This window comes from Ranitomeya variabilis, chromosome 8, assembly GCF_051348905.1.
Source record: "Ranitomeya variabilis isolate aRanVar5 chromosome 8, aRanVar5.hap1, whole genome shotgun sequence".
Taxonomy (NCBI): Eukaryota; Metazoa; Chordata; class Amphibia; order Anura; family Dendrobatidae; genus Ranitomeya; species Ranitomeya variabilis.
Genome location: NC_135239.1, coordinates 157,474,860 through 157,496,988, shown reverse-complemented (window position 1 = coordinate 157,496,988; position 22,129 = coordinate 157,474,860). Strand labels below are relative to the sequence as shown.

General features: G+C 44.6%; 1 protein-coding gene across 2 annotated transcripts in view; it reads right to left on the bottom strand.

Annotated features, from left to right (window-relative positions):
* Positions 1–22,129, bottom strand: part of FAM227A (family with sequence similarity 227 member A) — a 166,852-nt gene that overhangs the window by 91,703 nt on the left and 53,020 nt on the right. For both annotated transcript variants that reach the window (XM_077278628.1, XM_077278627.1), the window contains exon 3: positions 13,683–13,768. In XM_077278628.1, coding sequence (XP_077134743.1) covers positions 13,683–13,768 — 86 coding nt within the window. The remainder of the gene's footprint in view (positions 1–13,682; positions 13,769–22,129) is intronic.

Here is a 22,129-nt window from a genome sequence, read left to right as displayed (position 1 = left end):
CCACAATCATAGGGAAGACTGCTGACTTGAGAGATGTGCAAAAGGCAGTCATTGACACATTCCACAGGGAGGGTAAGCCACAAAAGGTCATTGCTAGAGAAGCTGGTTGTTCGCAGAGTGCTGTATCCAAGCATATTAATGGAAAGTTGAGTGGAAGGAAAATGTGTGGTAGAATAGGTGCACAAGCAATCGGGATAAGCCTTGAAAGGATCATTAAGAAAAGGCCCTTCAAAAATTTGGGGGAGATTCACAAGGAGTTGCTGTAGTTTTCCTTGTTCTCATTGGAATGTGCACATTGTATAATCAAACTGAAAGCAGGGTGTCTTCAGACTCCAGAACATAATAAACATATGTGAAAAATAAGTATACTCACCTTACAGCTTACCGCTCCAGCTCCTCGGCGCATTTTCTGTTGCCATGAGCGCTGAATCCCAGGCCTCTTCTCGCTAGGTTGGGACTTCCAGCTGTGATGACAGTTCTATGCCAGTGAGTGTAAGGTTATGTCATTATGTCATGTCATTCACCGTGGTAACAACAAAAGACTAACTGGCACATCCAAACTAGTGTGAATAGGTGCATACCAGGAGGAGCTACCTCCATATACAATATACAAAAAAGGGTTGCCCTCTATCATGCTAAAGCATGTCAGTGTGAAATATATGAAATATGAATAGCAATACGGCTTTTGAATATTAGGAAAAAAAAGAATGAGACACTTTGCACACAATTTGGCCAAATAATATCTGCCCATCAACCAACGTCAAGACTGATGGGTCCCTAACCAGTGTGAATATCTCTCTTAGTCTGAGGTCTGAATTCCTAGGTGAATGTGGACACCTCTCTCAGAAAAGCCTGCATTTATGGGTAGATAGGAACCTGAAGTAAATAAAATCACCACATGGTGAAGGGCGGAGTGCTCAGTCAGTAAGCTAATATAGAAACAACAAAAGACTGACTGGCACATCCAAACTAGTGTGAATAGGTGCATACCAGGTATCAAGAACCCTGCTGCAGACTTACAACAGGAGTCTGTGCACGAGATATAGAAGGACAGGGGGGTACTGTGATGAGCTTACCTGTCGAAGCGCAGGACCTGAAACACTTGACCACTGGGGGAGGGGCTGGAGGCAGAGCCAGATTCAGAGTAGCGGCGGTGACCGGCGAAACTGGAGAGTAGTCTGAACGTGCCGAAGTCAAGCCAGGAGGTTGATTAAGTACCAAAGGATGAGACGCTGAGAGTGGTCAGGACATAGCAAAAGGTCAGGTAGCCAGAGATAGCTGTGCAGTACAAACGAGGCAGACAGGAGATTAGTAAGGGTAACAAGCAGAAGGTCAAAGCCAGAAACAAACAGCACGCACGGAATCACAAAGCAATGCACATGACGAGAAAACAAACCGGATCATACACGAGAAGGCAAATGGACTACACAGAATGCAAGCACACCAGGGGGTCAGACACACAGCCAGAACAGATGTATCACTGACAAGGATCCCCAGATGAAGGCGGGTAATTATAGCCCTCCCCTAACCAAAAGGAGGCCATACAAAATTAACCCTGACAGGACAGGGAAGGAACCCTGTCCACAACCATGACACCAGGAGTGGCTACCTCCATATACACTATACAATATCCATAAAATTATTAGATCTTTTAAAGTATCCTTATCACAATTCCATTTTTGGATTTGTGGCATCTCTGGTTCCACTCAGTTTAAAACTTTTTTCCTTTTGGGCCATCGGGGGTTAATTTCAGTTTTTTCCCCCCTGGCTATCTGTTACTGCAGTGCTGCTGGGTCAGCTGATGCAGGCCACCATCCTTCTAGGGTATGTGCACACGCTGCGGATTTTGCTGCGGAACCGCAGCGTTTCCGCAGCTGCGGGTCCGCAGCGGTTTCCCATGAGTTTACAGTACAATGTAAACATATGGGAAACTAAATCCGCAGTGCACATGCTGCGGAAAAAAACGTGCGGAAACGCAGCGGTTTACATTCCGCAGCATGTCAATTCTTTGTGCGGATTCCGCTGCGGGTTTACACCTGCTCCAATAGAAATCTGCAGGTGAAAAGCCGCAGAGGAAACCGCACTAGAAACCGAGATAAACCTGCAGTAAAAACTGCAGCGGTTTTGCACTGCGGATTTATCAAATCTGCTGCGTAAAATTCCGCAATGGAATCCGCAGCGTGTGCACAAGCCCTAAAAGATCACCTGTTGCATCAGCTGACTGTTGGTGATACAGTTTCTTTCTGGAGACCAGCCTAGCAGGAGCAGCTATCTGGTGTCAGCCACGTCTGGTGACTGGGGTCCAGTTGCTGTTGTAATCTGCAGTGTGGAGGTTAGCAGCGGGTGTTCATAAGCTAAGTGTGGTGTTTTTTTTTACCTTGTCCCTTTGATGTTTGTCACTTCCCACTGTGTTATCTGCAGAGGTGGAGCTAGTGCTCCTTGCCGGCCAGTGCACTAGCCAGGGCAGTAATAGGTGACTACTAGGGACGAGGTATCCTAGGATCCTAGGGGGAAGATCCCCCATAGGGCGTTAAGTGAGTGCAGGGACAGGCTCAGGTTTGAGCTCAGGTGGTGACCATCCCCCATTCCCTACGGGAAGGGCCTTCCTCTCACCTTTTCCATTCCTTTGTTTGTAAGCTGTGCCATCCGTTGACCAACCACCCGTTGGGTAGGGTCACACCGTGACAATACTAAAGTGTAGTCATGAAAACACTTAATTGTTATGATAAAATTGGCCTTTAAAAGTAAAAGGAATCCTGTGGATATTAACCACGTTGCTGAATAAGATTCCAATCCAGACGTAATAAATGAAGGATGGTGGTTTAGTCTATGCATTTTGAAGTATTTAGTTACTACTTCATCAGGAAATTATCACATATAATCTGTGTATATTCTGTAAAAGTCCATTGGTTAAGACACTATTTGCGCTGATTTTTCCTACAGCTTCTTCATTGGAAATTGGCTTTTATGAAGACCGCCCGAGGAAAGGAAGACCAACAATTATCTCTGCTGCAGAGGATAAGTTCATCAGAGTTCCCAGCCCAGAAACGACAAATTGAAGGCACTTCAGATAACTTCCTTCATAAATGATGCACAGACAACAAGTAGCAGACACATCTCTACATCACCTGTCCAAAGGAGACTGCCAGAAGCAGACCATTATGGACAAATTGCTGCAAAGAATCTATTACTGAGGACTGCAAGTAAAAAGTCACTTGTTAGTGCCAAGCAAAACAATAACTGGATGCTAGATCATTAAAAATCTTTTATGTGGTCTGATGAGTCTAAATTTGAGATTTTTAATACCAATCATCATATTTTTGTGAAATGCAGAAAAGTTTACTCTATGGTTTCTACATGTGTGGTGAACCTAAACACTGTTGGTGATTTATTCCAAATTCAAGCTACACTTACTAGGTATCATGACTCAGCTGTTGGGTGACCCGGGACCAGGGTCTCCTTCCCTGTCCCTAACACTAGGGGGCACCCTAGCTCTCCCTATTCCCCGGGATACTCCTGAAAGTGAAGATGCCGGGGACGCCACCCTTGCCTTATCTCCTGAGTTAGCCCTCCATCTGTTTTCTTCCCACACCCAGAGAAGAGGGGCGCTACTGTGCAGCGCAATACACCAACCCGACAAACAAGGCTAAACAAACAAGGGTAAACTGAAAACACCAGGCATACAAATATTCACACACATATAACAGAGGAATGCACCAGGGGAATAGAGGATGGGGAAAAAAAGAAAGCCTCACAAGTCCTCAACTGGCAGCTTCATTAAATAGTACACGCAAAACTCCAGTGTCAAAGTCTACAGTGAAGAGGCGACTCCGGGATGCTGGCCTTCAGGGCAGAGTGGCAAAGAAAAAGCCATATCTGAGACTGGCTAATAAAAGGAAAAGATTAATATGGGCAAAAGAACACAGACATTGGAAAGAGGAAGATTGGAAAAAAGTGTTATGGACAGACGAATCCAAGTTTGAGGTGTTTGGATCACACAGAAGAACATTTGTGAGCCGCCGAACAACTAAAAAGATGCTGGAAGAGTGCCTAACACCACCTGTAAAGCATGGTGGAGGTAATGTGATGGTCTGGTGTTGCTTTGCTGCTGGTAAAGTGGGAGATTTGTACAAGGTAAAAGGGGTTTTGAATAAGGAAGGCTATCACTCCATGTTGCAACGCCATGCCATACCCTGTGGACAGCGCTTGATTGGAGCCAATTTCATCCCACAACAGGACAATGACCCAATGCACACATCCAAATTATGCAAGAACTATTTAGGGAAGAAGCAGGCAGCTGGTATTCTATCTGTAGTGGAGTGGCCAGCGCAGTCACCAGATCTCAAACCCATTGAGCTGTTATGGGAGCAGCTTGACCGTATGGTGCAAAAAGTGCCCATCAAGCCAAACCAACTTGTGGGAGGAGCTTCTGGAAGCATGGGGTGAAATTTCTCCAGATTACCTCAGCAAATTAACTGCTAGAATGCCAAAGGTCTGCAATGCTGTAATTGCTGCAAAGGGAGCATTCTTTGACGAAAGCAAAGTTTGAAGGAGAAAATTATTATTTCAAATGAAAATCTTTTTTTCGAACCTTGTTAATGTCTGGACTTGATTTTTAATTCATTTGGCAACTCGTATGATTAATAAAAGTATGAGTTTTCATGGAAAACACAAAATTGTATGGGTGACCCTAAACTTTTGAACGGTAGTGTATGTTCATGTTGTTTGATGATTTATGAAGTTTAGTTTTTAAAAACTATTAAAAACATATGATTTAAATATCTAGGGAAAATTTTTTTTTTTATTTTACCTATAATTTAATACAGAGATGTACTGGAACACATAGATGTATAATATGATTGTAGAAAAGACAAATACTACATAGATTGGCAGACAAAATCCTCTTAGCAGCCTGTGGCTCACTACTAAAGGCCCCGTCACACATAGCGATTTACCAACGATCACGACCAGCGATACGACCTGGCCGTGATCGTTGGTAAGTCGTTGTGTGGTCGCTGGGGAGCTGTCACACAGACAGCTCTCTCCAGCGACCAACGATCAGGGGAACGACTTCGGCATGGTTGAAACTGTCTTCAACGATGCCGAAGTCCCCCTGCAGCACCCGGGTAACCAGGGTAAACATCGGGTTACTAAGTGCAGGGCCGCGCTTAGTAACCCGATGTTTACCCTGGTTACCAAAAAAAACAAACAGTACATACTCACCATCTGATGTCCGTCAGGTCCCTTGCCGTCTGCTTCCTGCTCTGACTGAGTGCCGCCGTACAGTGAGAGCAGAGCGCAGCGGTGACGTCACTGCTGTGCTGTGCTCTCACTGTACGGCGGCACTCAGTCAGAGCAGGAAGCAGACGGCAAGGGACCTGACGGACATCAGATGGTGAGTATGTACTGTTTTTTTTTTTTTTTTTACTTTTACGCTGGTAACCAGGGTAAACATCGGGTTACTAAGCGCGGCCCTGCGCTTAGTAACCCGATGTTTACCCTGGTTACCAGTGAAGACATCGCTGGATCGGTGTCACACACACCGATTCAGCGATGTCAGCGGGACCTCAACGACCAAAAAAAGGTCCAGGCCATTCCGACACGACCAGCGATCTCGCAGCAGGGGCCGGGTCGCTGGTACGTGTCACACATAGCGAGATCGCTACTGAGGTCGCTGTTGCGTCACAAAACTTGTGACTCAGCGATCTCGCTAGTGATCTCGCTATGTGTGATGGGGCCTTTAGCTCTCTGCCAGTTGTGCTAGAGATTGTGAGTTTAAATCCCAGGAAAGACTACACTTCAAGAGCAAATAGTTAAATAACCATATAGAGAAATACTGCACAGCCAAATGCCATGAGATACATGCAATGAGATTGGGACTCCTTCCCTGACAGGCTGACGAATAGAAAACTTTGAACATATTTTTGTAATTTTTCAGACCAGTAAGTGTGTGTCTGGGTCTCTTCTATGGATTATGTACTACACTCCTTACACTCACTCAGTCAGGAGCTGTGAGCGCCTATCCCCCTGAACAATCCCCTTCTCAGTAGTCTTCTGAACAATTGGTGGAGTGGCCAGCAGCCACTGATCTGGAGGCAATTAAAGTGCCTGAAAAGATACATACAGCTCTGGAAAAAATTAAGAGACCACTGTAAAATGTTCAGTTTGTCTGATTTTTCTCTTTATAGGTATATTTTTAAAGGGATCTGCACAAAAACCACAAAGTCTGTAATGGGTTAGTGGCTGAGAGCACAGCAGTACCGCTCTCCCACTAATATTAACCACACCTACAAGGCTGGTTGGGAAACTCCAAAGAGCATATAGAACAAACAACCGGAGTATAAGAATCCCAAAACACATGTTCATAAAGCATATAAATCTCTTTATTTTTAACAATGAATAACAAAAAATCCTAGACATAAAAATGCTACAATAGCATATGTAAATCAGGAGAATACAAATAAGAACCCATAGGTATGTCAATGGCACAGAGGGGGTCCAAAACGTCCAAGGGAATGTGCATCAGTATAACAAATTTTAACCCAGGAGCACAAAGGAGAAAGCCTAACCAGGCTGTAAAGTGTAGAATTATATCAATAATGCATCTCCATAATATGCTCTGCTAGGATAGTACAAAGTGTCATAACTCACCCATTTAGGAGGTATAAAGGACTCCCCCCGTGTCACCGACAGGCCCTCTGACGCGCGTTTCGCGTTCAGCTTTCTCAAAGAGGGTTAACAATTGACTGCTCGCTGTAGCTTAAATATAGAGCACACCGGAAATGCAAGCGGCGTATCGGCGCACGCGCACTGGGGACCAGGCATCAGCCCCTTCTTTGGCCGTCACAAATGCTATCTTTAACAGGCGCAGCTGTTAAAGATAGCCGTCGGGAGGTATTTAGCCACCAGCGCGCGTGCGCACAGCCGCAGTACATACTGCCGGAGACTTCACAGGCCGCCATATTATCGGGGATAACCCGATCACATATAAAGTGCATATAGTGCAATAAGGTGCGGCTTAAAAAACCGCGTATATAATAATGAACAAAAGGCGTACATATTAATTAAGACATAAATATAAGAAAAATAATAAGTGTATACAAAAGTGCAACATAAATATATGAATAATATAGCAACACTGAAAAATATATAGTAAATAATATAATATAAAAATTCAGTGCTGATATTGAAAGGGATTCATTTTGACCCTCTACGTGCACCAAGTGAGTGTGAGAGTCCAGGCGGCCAGAAGATGCGGTCTCAAAACCAGACAGACTGCGGCGTTAGGATTAATATTACCAAACTGTAAAAGAAAAAAGGAAAGAACAGACAAAAATTAAAAACAAAATAAAATCAGAGTAGGAGGCTGACTCAATGTAGGGAAGAGAGCTGGAAGACCAATATTGGAGCTAAATCATATCACCCATGGTGTTATAAAACACCCATAAATAAGCTGTACTCAGAAAGGACGAAGGAGTGGCGGAAGTAGAAAACCTAATATCTAAAGGAACGGGGAGAAACTTAATTTTTCGTTTAGTCCCTTAGGGGCCATGGTATCAAGGGTGACAATCCACCTACACTCACATTGTGCTAAAAGTTTGTTTAGATTGCCACCCCTGATGCCCCCATGGACTCTGTCTATCCCCCTCACCTTTAGGCCACTGGGATCTGATCCGTGGCATGCCCGAAAATGACGTGGTATGGTCTTTAATGTAGAAACGTCTATAATTTCCTTTGCGGCAATAATATCGCGGACATGTTCTCGTGTTCGCACCTTCAGCTCTCTAGATGTCAATCCAATATACACGAGAGAGCAAGGACAGGTCGCATAGTATACCACATGTGTGGTGCTACATGAGATATATTCTCGAATTTTGTATTCTCTGTTACCATCAGATGATTTAAAACTCTTGCTCCTCAGTATGTTGGGACATGCAACACATGAGCCGCAAGGGAAACAGCCAACCCTGGGAGTAGATCCCGTAAGAAAGGAAGGTTTTTGTTTTGCCACGTAGTGGCTAGCAACCAGACTATCCTTCAAATTTTTGCCTCTACGTTGCACCATGCGTGGAAACGAAGGTAAATGGGCTGCTAAAGTATCGTCCGTCCTCAGGATTGGCCAATGTTTATTGAGGATGCCGCGGATCCGATCCCAGCGGCAGTTGGATGTGGAAATGAACCTAATCTCTGATCCACCCGCCCGGGTATTTTTGGCGGGTTGGACCAGAAGGTCCTCTCTCTTAGTACCCTTAGCCCTGCCATAACCTGCCCTAATGCACCGGCGACTATACCCCCTGGCCTTAAATCTTTCAGCAAGGATCACGGACTGCCCCTCAAAACGGGCCTCTGTAGAGCAGACACGCCTGTTTCTCAAGAACTGGCCAACTGGGATGGCTTTAATGGTAGAATAACTATGTGCCGAGGAAGCATGTAGTAAAGAATTAACTGATGTTTCTTTGCGGTAAAGATCCGTCTCAATAGATCCATCCTCGGCAACACATAAGTTAATATCCAGAAAATTAATACTAGACTTATCCCAGGTGTACGTGAATTTCAAATTAAAAGAATTTTTGTTGAGGGACTGCATGAATTTGGATAGGTTGGTCTCGTCACCGTTCCAAATCATAAGAACATCATCAATGTAACGAAACCAGCCTACCACTTGGTCCACGGCATGTGCCCCGTCTCCCTGGAAAATGGTCCTTTCCCAGAACCCCAAAAATAGGTTTGCGTAAGACGGGGCACACGCCGCGCCCATGGCAGTCCCCTGTAGTTGTAGAAAGAATTTGTCTTTAAAAACAAAAAAATTATGTGTTAAAATAAACTCTAACAAATCCAAAATAAAATCTGAAAAGTGTCCATCCCAGTTGGCTGTCTCGAGAAAGAAGCGTGCCGCTCTCAGACCATCACTATGTTTAATTGAAGTATATAGTGATTCTATATCTATGGTCACTAGTAGCATGCCCGTCTCAAGGAACAGGCCGTTGATCCTAGTGAGTACATCAGTAGTGTCTCTGACATAGGAGGGCAGCGTTTCAACGAGTGGTTTGAGATAGTAATCAATAAATTTGCACACATTTTCACACAACCCTCCCATGCCAGAGACAATTGGACGGCCAGGAGGGTTAGTAGCATCCTTGTGCACTTTGGGCAAGAGGTAAAAAGTGGCAACCTTGGGGAATTTTGGTAAAAGACCATCAAGGACCTTCCTTGGGACAATACCAGATTCATCTGCGTTAGACAATATTAGTTCCAATTCCCTTGAGAATGTATGCATGGGATTTTCCGAGAGGATCTGATAGGTGGATTTATTTTTTAACTGGCGAAACGCCTCTTTCTCATATTTGTCAGCCGGCCAGATAACCACATTCCCTCCCTTGTCCGATGGTTTAATTACTACTGCATCCAATAATTGGAGTTCTCTTATCGCTTTTCTCTGCAGAGGTGTAAGATTATCATTACATGAATATTTTGGTATTTTCTTTAGGTCCTCAGTCACTAATCTACAAAAAATCTCAACTTGAGGACAAAGAGACAAGGGAGGGAATGTTTGAGATCTAGACACAACCGACAAAGGAAAATTACCTAAAGGTTCGGGTTCCTGTTCCCTCAGTAGATCCTCTAATGCTTCCAGGGCTTCCTGTTCCATATCAATGGATGGACTTTGTTTCGTATCCTTTTGGCCATGCAATTTCTTCAATATCAATTTTCGACAAAAAAGGTGTGTATCCTTCAATGCTGTGAAGAAATTAAAGTTATTGCATGGTACAAAATTTAAGCCCAACCTCAAAACTTCCAATTGTGTTTCGGAAAGAGAATGAGATGACAAGTTAATTACCTCTAGGCTGGATTTTTTAGCCTTTTGGTCATATATCGTGGGAGGTGTAAATTTTTGTTTTTTCGTCTGATACCCTTTGGCGGCCCTATCTGGCTGGATTTTTCTGACTGCACCTTTATTAGTAGATCTTGATTGATCAGATGTAACACTTGATTCATCTGCCGAAGTTAATGATGACATGGAGCCAGACCTCGATTGGGGTGCGGAGCGTATTTTTTTGAAATTATTATTCCTCCACCGGTATACCTTATTTTCTTGGTAATCAGAACTATCCCTTTGCAGTTTCTTTGTTTTGACTGCACTTTCTTACGGGATCTACTCCCAGGGTTGGCTGTTTCCCTTGCGGCTCATGTGTTGCATGTCCCAACATACTGAGGAGCAAGAGTTTTAAATCATCTGATGGTAACAGAGAATACAAAATTCGAGAATATATCTCATGTAGCACCACACATGTGGTATACTATGTGACCTGTCCTTGCTCTCTCGTGTATATTGGATTGACATCTAGAGAGCTGAAGGTGCGAACACGAGAACATGTCCGCGATATTATTGCCGCAAAGGAAATTATAGACGTTTCTACATTAAAGACCATACCACGTCATTTTCGGGCATGCCATGGATCAGATCCCAGTGGCCTAAAGGTGAGGGGGATAGACAGAGTCCATGGGGGCATCAGGGGTGGCAATCTAAACAAACTTTTAGCACAATGTGAGTGTAGGTGGATTGTCACCCTTGATACCATGGCCCCTAAGGGACTAAACGAAAAATTAAGTTTCTCCCCGTTCCTTTAGATATTAGGTTTTCTACTTCCGCCACTCCTTCGTCCTTTCTGAGTACAGCTTATTTATGGGTGTTTTATAACACCATGGGTGATATGATTTAGCTCCAATATTGGTCTTCCAGCTCTCTTCCCTACATTGAGTCAGCCTCCTACTCTGATTTTATTTTGTTTTTAATTTTTGTCTGTTCTTTCCTTTTTTCTTTTACAGTTTGGTAATATTAATCCTAACGCCGCAGTCTGTCTGGTTTTGAGACCGCATCTTCTGGCCGCCTGGACTCTCACACTCACTTGGTGCACGTAGAGGGTCAAAATGAATCCCTTTCAATATCAGCACTGAATTTTTATATTATATTATTTACTATATATTTTTCAGTGTTGCTATATTATTCATATATTTATGTTGCACTTTTGCACTTTTGTATACACTTATTATTTTTCTTATATTTATGTCTTAATTAATATGTACGCCTTTTGTTCATTATTATATACGCGGTTTTTTAAGCCGCACCTTATTGCACTATATGCACTTTATATGTGATCGGGTTATCCCCGATAATATGGCGGCCTGTGAAGTCTCCGGCAGTATGTACTGCGGCTGTGCGCACGCGCGCTGGTGGCTAAATACCTCCCGACGGCTATCTTTAACAGCTGCGCCTGTGTAAAAACCTGACGTCACATGGCGGGATTCCGCCTTACACAGGCGCATTTGTGACGGCCAAAGAAGGGGCTGATGCCTGGTCCCCAGTGCGCGTGCGCCGATACGCCGCTTGCATTTCCGGTGTGCTCTATATTTAAGCTACAGCGAGCAGTCAATTGTTAACCCTCTTTGAGAAAGCTGAACGCGAAACGCGCGTCAGAGGGCCTGTCGGTGACACGGGGGGAGTCCTTTATACCTCCTAAATGGGTGAGTTATGACACTTTGTACTATCCTAGCAGAGCATATTATGGAGATGCATTATTGATATAATTCTACACTTTACAGCCTGGTTAGGCTTTCTCCTTTGTGCTCCTGGGTTAAAATTTGTTATACTGATGCACATTCCCTTGGACGTTTTGGACCCCCTCTGTGCCATTGACATACCTATGGGTTCTTATTTGTATTCTCCTGATTTACATATGCTATTGTAGCATTTTTATGTCTAGGATTTTTTGTTATTCATTGTTAAAAATAAAGAGATTTATATGCTTTATGAACATGTGTTTTGGTATTCTTATACTCCGGTTGTTTGTTCTATATATTTTTAAAGGGAACCTGTCACCCTCAAAATCGAAGGTGAGCTAAGCCCACCAGCATCAGGGGCTCATCTACCGCATTCTGTAATACTATAGATAAGCCCCCGATGTAACCTAAAAGATGAGAAAAAGAGGTTAGATTATACTTACCCAGGGGCGGTCCCGGTACGATGGGCGTCGCGGTCCGGTCCGGGGCCTCCCATCTTCTTACGATGACGTCCTCTTCTTGTCTTCACGCTGCGGCTCCGGCGCAGGCTTACTTTGACTGCCCTGTTGAGGGGAGAGCAAAGTACTGCAGTGACCAGGCGCTGGGAAAGCTCAGAGAGGCCCGGCGCCTGCGCACTGCAGTACTTTACTCTGCCCTCAACAGGGCAGACAAAGTACGCCTGCGCCGGAGCCGCAGCGTGAAGACAAGAAGAGGACGTCATCATATAAAGATGGGAGGCCCCAGACCGCAATGCCAATCGGACCAGACCGCAGCGGGACCACCCCTGGGTGAGTATAATCTAACCTGTTTTTCTTATCTTTTAAGATATTTCGGGGCTTACCTACAGCATTACAGAATGCTGTAGATAAGCCCCTGATGCTGGCGGGCTTAGCTCACCTTCAATTTTGGGGGTGACAGGTTCCCTTTAAGTAAAATGTAAATTGTTATTTTAGTCTATAAACTTCTGACAACATGTCTCCAAATTTCTAGGCAATAAATTTTGAATTTTTTTTGTGACAAAGAAAAATGGTGAAAATTAAAAAAAAAACAGTGCTTTCTGACCTCATATAATGCAAAGAAAACAATTTCATAATCATTTAGAAACAACAATACTAATGTTTTAACTCACGAAGAGTTCAGAAATCAATATTTTGTGGAATAACCATGATTTTTAATCACAGCTTTCATGCATCTTGGCATGCTTTCCACCAGTCTTTCACACTGCTTCTGTCACAAAAAAATAAGTAATTCTTCTTTGTTTGATGGCTTGTGACTATGCATCTTTCTCTTGATTACATTCCAGAGGTTTTCAATGGGGTTCAGGTCTGGAGATCGGGCTGCCCATGACAGGGTTTTGATGTGGTGGTCTCTTAATTTTTGCCAGAGCTGTATATTACCCTGGTAGCTTCTTCTCGGGAGTGACTTGTCACTGCCTGAGTGCACATATAGGGAGAGACCTGTCACTCCAGAGCAGTAAGCAGGAAGATGCCGGGAACCGACTCGTCACCTGAACGATTCAGTCCCCGACACCTTGTTAGAGTATGTTTTTCTCTGAAATGCTGAGATCATTCAATCATTGTCTGATACATACTACCTGTGGATTGGGCAGCATGTGTCTGCTGTCAGGTTCCCTTTAAACTTAAAAAAACAAACAAAAAAAAAAACAGTTTGAACCTGTTTATCGGACTGCTATTGGGGAATTAAAAATTAATATTTTTCCACCTAGTAAGGCAAAATTAGTTACAATTAGCAAAGGTGGTTAGACTAAAAAAAAATTATTTCTGTCGATACAGCACGGTTCATGCAGCAGTCAGGCTACTGGAATGGCGCATAATCTGAAGACACCTCTCAGGATGTGCCGTGGCAGTAACCTGACTGCTGTAGCCAATCACAGGTCTCAAAGTGACCAAAAGATCCAGTGCTGACACAGACCATTGCAGCCACCAGCGCTTGATATATTGGGGTGACAGTCACAGGTATGGCTGATTTTGTTGTTTTTAGCAAGTTTATTTTACCTGTAAAGTTTTTTTTTTTTTTCAAACTCAGCATACTTTCAGATTCTCTTCACTGTGGGGCACACAAAATTGTTATAAAAGAATAAAGGAGAACATACTTAACCTTACCAGATCATCAGTGCTAAAATTGTTTAAGTGCTGGTCCAGATGTGCCATCTTTTGGCTTACTGATTCCACACAGCCAACAAGGAAGGCTGACAAGTACATTAAAGATAACAATTAATTTGTATTGTGGAATGTTTTATGCAACTATTTTTACTACATAAGCAAGAACAAAGTGAAACAAATCACTAACCAATGCACTTTAGTTATATGAATATGCACTGTTAAAGGGAACCTGTCACCCCCAAAATCGATGGTGAGGTAAGCTCACCGTCATCAGGGGCTTATTTACAGCATTCTGTAATGCATTCTGCAATGCTGTAGCTAAGCCCCCGATGTTACCTGAAAGAGGAGAAAAAGAGGTTAGATTATACTCACCCAGGGGCGGTCCCGCTGCGGTCCGGTCTGATGGGTGTCTCAGGTCCGCTCCGGCGCCTCCTATCTTCATTCCATGACGTCCTCTTCTGGTCTTCACGCCGCGGCTCCGGAACAGGCGTACTTTGTCTGCTACGTTGAGGGCAGAGTGAAGTACTGCAGTGCGCAGGCGCTGGGCCTCTCTGACCTTTCCGGCGCCTGCGCACTGCAGTACTTTGCTCTGCCCTCAACAGGGCAGACAAAGTACGCCTGCGCCGGAGCCGCGGCGTGAAGACCAGAAGAGGACGTCATGGAATGAAGATGGGAGGCCCTGGACCGGACCTGAGACGCCCCTGGGTGAGTATAATCTAATGTCTTTTTCTCCTCTTTCAGGTAACATCGGCGACTTATCTACAGCATTACAGAATGCTGTAGATAAGCCCCTGATGACGGTGAGCTTACCTCACCATCGATTTTGGGGGTGACAGGTTCCCTTTTAACATCATTCCTACTCAAAGAAGATGAATAGACACAATAATATTCAGAAAAAAATACATAGCTTTATTAGATAAAGAAGAATAAAATACATATAATGTAAAAAAAACAATGAAAAGAACATGAGGGGATGAAAAAGTACTATAAAGGGAAATCACAGGAAAACAAATACTGTAGAGTGTAGGTATAACCAATAGATAGCATTAAACTTCCACAATATAGCCATGTGGCCAGAAAAGAAATAGTAATAAAGTCCATAAAACCATATTTACATAGTCATTCCCAGTGGATGCAAATATACACTGCGTGCAGAATTATTAGGCAAGTTGTCTTTTGGATCACATGATACTTTTTATACATTGAAACCCGGGAGAACTAAGAATCCAAAATAGGCCAAAGGTAAATAATCAAATGTAATTTTATTAGGACATTACAAGAATACAAAGTTACCATGAAGTAGTCGATAAAAAACAAAGTGAGTGATCCATGGATACAAACAGTGATCCGGAATCAGGGACTAGTGATAACTAGGACATTACTTGACATGCCAAAAGCGAACGCACATTACCAAATATGCAGTCAATATGTCGCCAATCAGTGAGGCTGTATTAGGTAAGTGGCGATTTAATTAATAAGTTGCACAGTTGCTGCCACTAATATCGCCGCATGTCCGTACAAATCCAATATGTCATGTAAAGATGGGATTAAAGTTAGTTACCCATGAGTGTAACAGGTCCCGTCCAGATCCCGGTCAGCTACCCCAGGGGTACACTGTTACACTCATGGGTAACTAACTTTAATCTTACCTAATACAGCCTCACTGATTGGCGACATATTGACTGCATATTTGGTAATGTGTGTTCGCTTTTGGCATGTCAAGTAATGTCCTAGTTACCACTAGTCCCTGATTCTGGATCACTGTTTGTATCCATGGATCACTCACTTTGCTTTTTATCGACTACTTCATGGTCCTAATAAAATTACATTTGATTATTTACCTTTGGCCTATTTTGGATTCTTAGTTCTCCCGGGTTTCAATATTGCTACTAGAGTCGCCAATAATATGTTTTTTAGATTTATTTATAACTGATGTTTGTTTTATATATATACTTTTTATACATGTTGTCCTACTCCAAGCTGTTCAGGCTTGAGAGCCAACTACCAATTAAGTAAATCAGGTGATGTGCATCTCTGTAATGAGGAGGGGTGTTGTCTAATGACATCAAAACCCTATATAAGGTGTACTTAAGTATTAGGCAACTTTCTTTCCTTTGGCAAAATGGGTTAGAAGAAAGATTTGATTTGCTCTGAAAAGTCCAAAATTGTGAGATGTCTTGCAGAGGGATGCAGCAGTCTTGAAATTGCCAAACTTTTGAAGCGTGATCACCGAACAATCAAGCGATTCATGGCAAATAGCCAACAGGGTCGCAAGAAGCGTGTTGAGCAAAAAAAGGCACAAAATAACTGCCCAAGAATTGAGAAAAATCAAGCGTGAAGCTGCCAAGATGCCATTTGCCACCAGTTTTGCTATATTTCAGAGCTGCAACGTTACTGCAGTAACAAAAAGCACAAGGTGTGCGATACTCAGGGACATGGCCAAGGTAAGGAAGGCTGAAAAACGACCACCTTTGAACAAGAAACATAAGATAAAACATCAAGACTGGGCCAAGAAATATCTTAAAGGGAACCTATCACCCCGTTTTTTAAAGATTAGATAAAAATAGTGTGAAATAGGGGCAGAGCTGGGCTTTACATTACTGCCTTTTCGGTGCCTTTACACCCCCGTTAGGCTGCCGAAATACCTTTGTGAAGTGGCCGTTTTGTCCTGTCACTCAAGTTGGTCAGGTCGGATGGGCGTGGTCACAGCGCTGTTTCTCCCCCAGATCAGGCTCATCATTACGTTGGTGGCGTAGTGGTGTGCGCATGTCCAAGGTCCCGAATCCTGCACAGGGGAGTGAAAATAGCAGCGATGTCCGTTATTTCATTGGTGGTCGGTGGGCGCGGCCATCTTGCTTTGGCCGCGCGTGCGCAGAAGTGGCGCTCTGCTGGCCGCGGCTTCAGGAAAATGGCCGCGGGCATCCGCGCGTGCGCAGATGGCTATCGCGGCGGCCATTTTCGTGAAGCCGAGATGCGAACTCTGCTTCACGAAAATGGCCGCCGCGATAGCCATCTGCGCACGCGCGGATGCCCGCGGCCATTTTCCTGAAGCCGCGGCCAGCAGAGCGCCGCTTCTGCGCACGCGCGGCCAAAGCAAGATGGCCGCGCCCACAGACCACCAATGGAATAACGGATATCGCTGCTATTTTCACACCCCTGTGCAGGATTCGGGACCTTGGACATGCGCACACCACTACGCCACCAACGTAATGATGAGCCTGATCTGGGGGAAAAACGGCGCTGTGACCACGCCCATCCGACCTGACCAACTTGAGTGACAGGACAAAACGGCCACTTCACAAAGGTATTTCGGCAGCCTAACGGGGGTGTAAAGGCACCGAAAAGGCAGTAATGTAAAGCCCAGCTCTGCCCCTATTTCACACTATTTTTATCTAATTTTTAAAAAACGGGGTGATAGGTTCCCTTTAAGACTGATTTTTCAAAGGTTTTATGGACTGATGAAATGAGAGTGACTCTTGATGGGCCAGATGGATGGCCAGAGGCTGGATCAGTAAAGGGCAGAGAGCTCCACTCCGACTCAGATGCCAGCAAGGTAGAGGTGGGGTACTGGTATGGGCTGGTATTATTATTATTATTATTATTATTATTATTATTATTTATTGTTATAGCGCCATTTATTCCATGGCGCTTTACAAGTGAGGAGGGGTATACATAATAACAAGTACAATAATCTTGAACAATACAAGTCATAACTGGTACAGTAGGAGAGAGGACCCTGCCCGCGAAGGCTCACAATCTACAAGGGATGGGTGAGAATACAGTAGGTGAGGGTAGAGCTGGTCATGCAGCGGTTTGGTCGATCGGTGGTTACTGCAGGTTGTAGGCTTGTCGGAAGAGGTGGGTCTTCAGATTCTTTTTGAAGGTTTCGATGGTGGGCGAGAGTCTGATGTGTTGTGGTAGAGGGTTCCAGAGTAGGGGTGATACGCGAGAGAAATCTTGTATGCGATTGTGGGAAGAGGAGATAAGAGGGGAGTAGAGAAGGAGATCTTGTGAGGATCGGAGGTTGCGTGTAGGAAAGTACCGGGAGATGAGGTCGCAGATGTAAGGAGGAGACAGGTTGTGGATGGCTTTGTACGTCATGGTTAGGGTTTTGTACTGGAGTCTCTGGGCAATGGGGAGCCAGTGAAGGGATTGACAGAGGGGAGAGGCCGGAGAATAGCGGGGGGACAGGTGGATTAGTCGGGCAGCAGAGTTTAGAATAGATTGGAGGGGTGCGAGAGTGTTTGAGGGGAGGCCACAGAGCAGAAGGTTGCAGTAGTCAAGGCGAGAGATGATGAGGGCATGGACTAGGGTTTTTGCAGATTCTTGGTTGAGGAATGAACGGATTCGTGCAATATTTTTGAGTTGAAGTCGGCAGGAAGTGGAAAGGGCTTGGATATGTGGTTTGAAGGAGAGATCAGCGTCAAGGATTACCCCGAGGCAGCGAGCTTGTGGGACTGGGGAGAGTGGGCAGCCATTTACTGTAATGGATAGGTTCGTTGGGGGGGTCACGTGAGATGGGGGAAAGATGATGAATTCTGTTTTGTCCATGTTAAGTTTCAGAAATCTAGCGGAGAAGAAGGATGAAATAGTGGACAGACATTGAGGGATTCTGGTTAGTAGGGAGGTGATATCTGGTCCAGAGATGTAGATCTGTGTGTCATCAGCATAGAGGTGATACTGAAAGCCATGAGATTCTATGAGCTGTCCCAGGCCAAAGGTGTAAATGGAGAAGAGCAGGGGCCCAAGGACTGAACCTTGTGGGACTCCGACAGATAGGGGGCGAGGTGAGGAGGTGGTGTGTGAGTGGGAGACGCTGAATGTCCGGTCTGTTAGGTATGATGAGATCCAGGATAGGGCCAAGTCTGTGATGCCAAGGGATGAGAGGGTCTGTAATAATAGGGAATGGTCCACTGTGTCAAAGGCAGCCGACAGGTCGAGGAGGAGGAGGACAGAGTAGTGTCGCTTGCTCTTGGCGGTTAAGAGGTCATTGGTGACCTTAGTTAGGGCAGTTTCAGTGGAATGGTGTGACCGGAAGCCAGATTGTAAGCGGTCAAAGAGGGAGCAAGAAGAGAGATGGGAGGACAGTTCAAGGTAGACGTGTTGTTCCAGTAGTTTTGAGGCATAGGGGAGAAGTGATATAGGGCGATAGCTAGATACAGAGGATGGGTCAAGAGAGGGCTTTTTGAGGATAGGTGTGATGGAGGCATGTTTAAAGCTTGAGGGGAAAACACCAGTTGTTAGTGATAGGTTGAAGAGATGGGTTAGGGTTGGGATGAAGATTGTGGTGAGGTTTGGGATGAGGTGGGATGGGAGCGGGTCAAGTGCACAGGTGGTGAGATGCGATCTTGAGAGTAGAGTGGCGAGTTGATCTTCTGTAATGGTGGAGTAGTTGGTTTTGGAGGTGGAGGGTAGGGAAGTTGGGAGGAAGGGCTCTGGGGCTTGTTGACCAAAACTGTCTCTGATGTTATCAATCTTCTGCTTGAAGAATGAGGCAAAGTCTTCAGCAGAGATAAGTGGGGAGAGAGGAGGTGCTGGGGGACGGAGGAGAGAATTGAAGGTGTTGAATAACTGTTTAGGGTTGTGAGACAGGGAGGATATGAGAGATGAGAAGTAGGTTTGTTTAGCTGTGGCGAGTGCGGTCTTGAAAGTAGTGAGGGACTGTTTGAATGCGATTAAGTGGTCGTTGGAGTGGGATCTTTTCCATCTGCGCTCAGCAGCCCTGGAAGCTCGCCTCAGTTCCTTGGTCAGGCTGGTGTGCCAGGGCTGTCTGTTGATTTTGCGAGCTTTGGTATGTGTAAGTGGGGCAGCAGATTCCAAAGCTACAGCTATTGTGGTGTTATATAGAGCGGCAGCGTCATCCGCATTGTGTATGGAACTTATGTCAGTGAGAGGTAGGAGGGATTCAGAGAATGAATGTAGGTCAAGATGTTTAAGATTTCTGCGAGGGTGTGAAAGTTTGTGGGGTGGGGACTCTAGACATGGAGTGGAGAGAGATGAGAATGTGAGAAGGTTGTGGTCAGAGAGAGGAAGAGGTGAGTTAGAGAGGTTAGATAGGGAGCAGAGGCGGGTGAAGATTAGGTCCAGTGTGTGACCATCTTTGTGAGTGGCTGCAGAAGACCATTGAGTGAGGCCGAAGGAGGAAGAGAGAGATAGAAGTTTAGTGGCAGCTGAGAGGGAAGTGTCAATGGAGATGTTAAAATCGCCCATGATGATAGTGGGGATGTCTGCAGAAAGGAAATGAAGTAGCCAGGTGGTGAAGTGGTCAAAGAAGATGGTGGCTGGCCCTGGGGGGCGGTAAATGACAGCCAGTTGGAGGTTGTAGGGGGAGTAGATGCGCACAGAGTGCACCTCAAAGGAAGGGAGGGTAACAGAGGGTGGCAGTGGGATTGGGGTGAAGGAGCAGTTATCTGACAGGAGAAAACCAACTCCTCCGCCATGCTTGCTGCTGGGGCGGGGTGTGTGAGAAAGGTGGAAGCCATCGTAAGAGAGTGCAGCAGGAGAGGCTGTGTCAGAAGGTGTGAGCCAGGTTTCGGTGATGGCGAGGAAGGAAAGTTTGGTAGTAACAAAGAGATCATGGATGTAGGAAAGCTTGTTACAGACAGAGCGAGCGTTCCACAGAGCTCCTGTTAGTGGGACTGTGGAAGCGGGGGCTGGGCGAATGGGTATAAGGTTAGAGAGGTTACGGAAGTTTGTGATGGAGCGTGGATGGGAGGTAGAAATGACTGTGGGAATGTGGTGAGGAGGACCAGGATTTGGAGAGATATCACCAGCAGTGAGAAGGAGCAGGGATAGTGTTAGCAGGTGGGAGCAGGAGAGGGCATGAGGGGGCTGCCTGTGTTTGGAGACAGAGGATTGTATGTTAAGGAACAGTTCTGAGGAGGAGGTGAGATGGATGGGGAGGATTGAAGAGGAGATGAACAGTTCCTTTCTTGGTGTGGGGATTGGGGGAGGTTGCAGAAAGTGAAAGATTATAGGGGTAAAAGTGACAACAAACAGAAACATTGTTTGCAGTGACAGGCCAGTTACCTTCAGTTCCCTTCAGGCTCAATTCAGGTTTTAATTCTAATGTAATCCACACTTTTAGAACACACTTCTAGAAATCACACTGCAGACTGAAGTCTAGCAGACTTGTGCTATGCAATATATGGAAAACTAAGTGCGTTCAGGTGTGGAGCAGAGAGGAGTGGTCTCTGCTCATCTTGGTCAGAGAATTAAGGGTGGACCAGATGCATACAATCAGGCCTAAGTAAACAATGTCATAAATAACACAGGGCAAGCGGGGGTTAGCTGAAAGGCATACCATATGAAAGCAAAGAGCAGAGGGAAGTCTGTGTGCTGGTATCATCAAAGATGAACTTGTGGGACCTTTTTGGGTTAAGGATGGAGTAAAGCTCAACTCCCAGACCTACTGCCAGTTTCTGGAAGACAACTTCTTCAAGCAGTGGTACAGGAAGAAGTCGGTATCGTTCAAGAAAAACATGATTTTCATGCAGGACAATGCTCCATCACATGCCTCCAACTACTCCACAGCGTGGCTGGCCAGTAAAGGTCTCAAAGAAGAAAAAATAATGACATGGCCCCCTTGTTCACCTGATCTGAACCCCATAGAGAACCTGTGGTCCCTCATAAAATGTGAGATCTACAAAGAGGGAAAACAGTCCACCTCTCGGAACAGTGTCTGGGGGGCTCTGGTGGCTGCTGCACCCAATATTGATCATAAACAGATCAAGCAACTGACAGAATCTATGGATGGAAGGATGTCGAGTGTCATCATAAAGAAAGGCGGCTATATTGGTCACTAATTTTTTTTAGTTTTGTTTTTGCATGTCAGAAATGTCTATTTCTAAATTTTGTGCAGTTATAGTGGTTTACCTGGTGAAAATAAACAAGTGAGATGGGATTATATTTGGTTTTTATTAAGTTGCCTAATAATTCTGCACAGTAATAGTTACCTGCACAAACAGATATCCTCCTAAGATAGCCAAATTAAAAAAAAACCCACTCCAACTTCCAAAAATATTAAGCTTTGATATTTATGAGTCTTTTGGGTTGATTGAGTTGTTGATCAATAATAAAAATAATCCTCTAAAATACAACTTGCCTAATAATTCTGCACGCAGTGTAAAAGATCATGTACACACATCATAGAAAAAATGAAATAATGTGGAAAAGTTCGATTACCAATTACAAGTAACCAGGGACTCCAACGTACGTTTCATCAGGTGGCTTTCTCAAGCAGTATATATTGAGTGTAGATAGAACGAAAGACTTATTATGGAGTGTCAAGATGGCAAACTGAAACATGCGACTGCAACTTAACACAAAGGAAACAAAGGTAATGACCACTAAGAACAATTTGGATACATTTATGATGGACGGCGACATACAGATGATCACTCAAGATGCAGCAACGACATTGGAAGGCAAGCAAAGAATAGCTATGG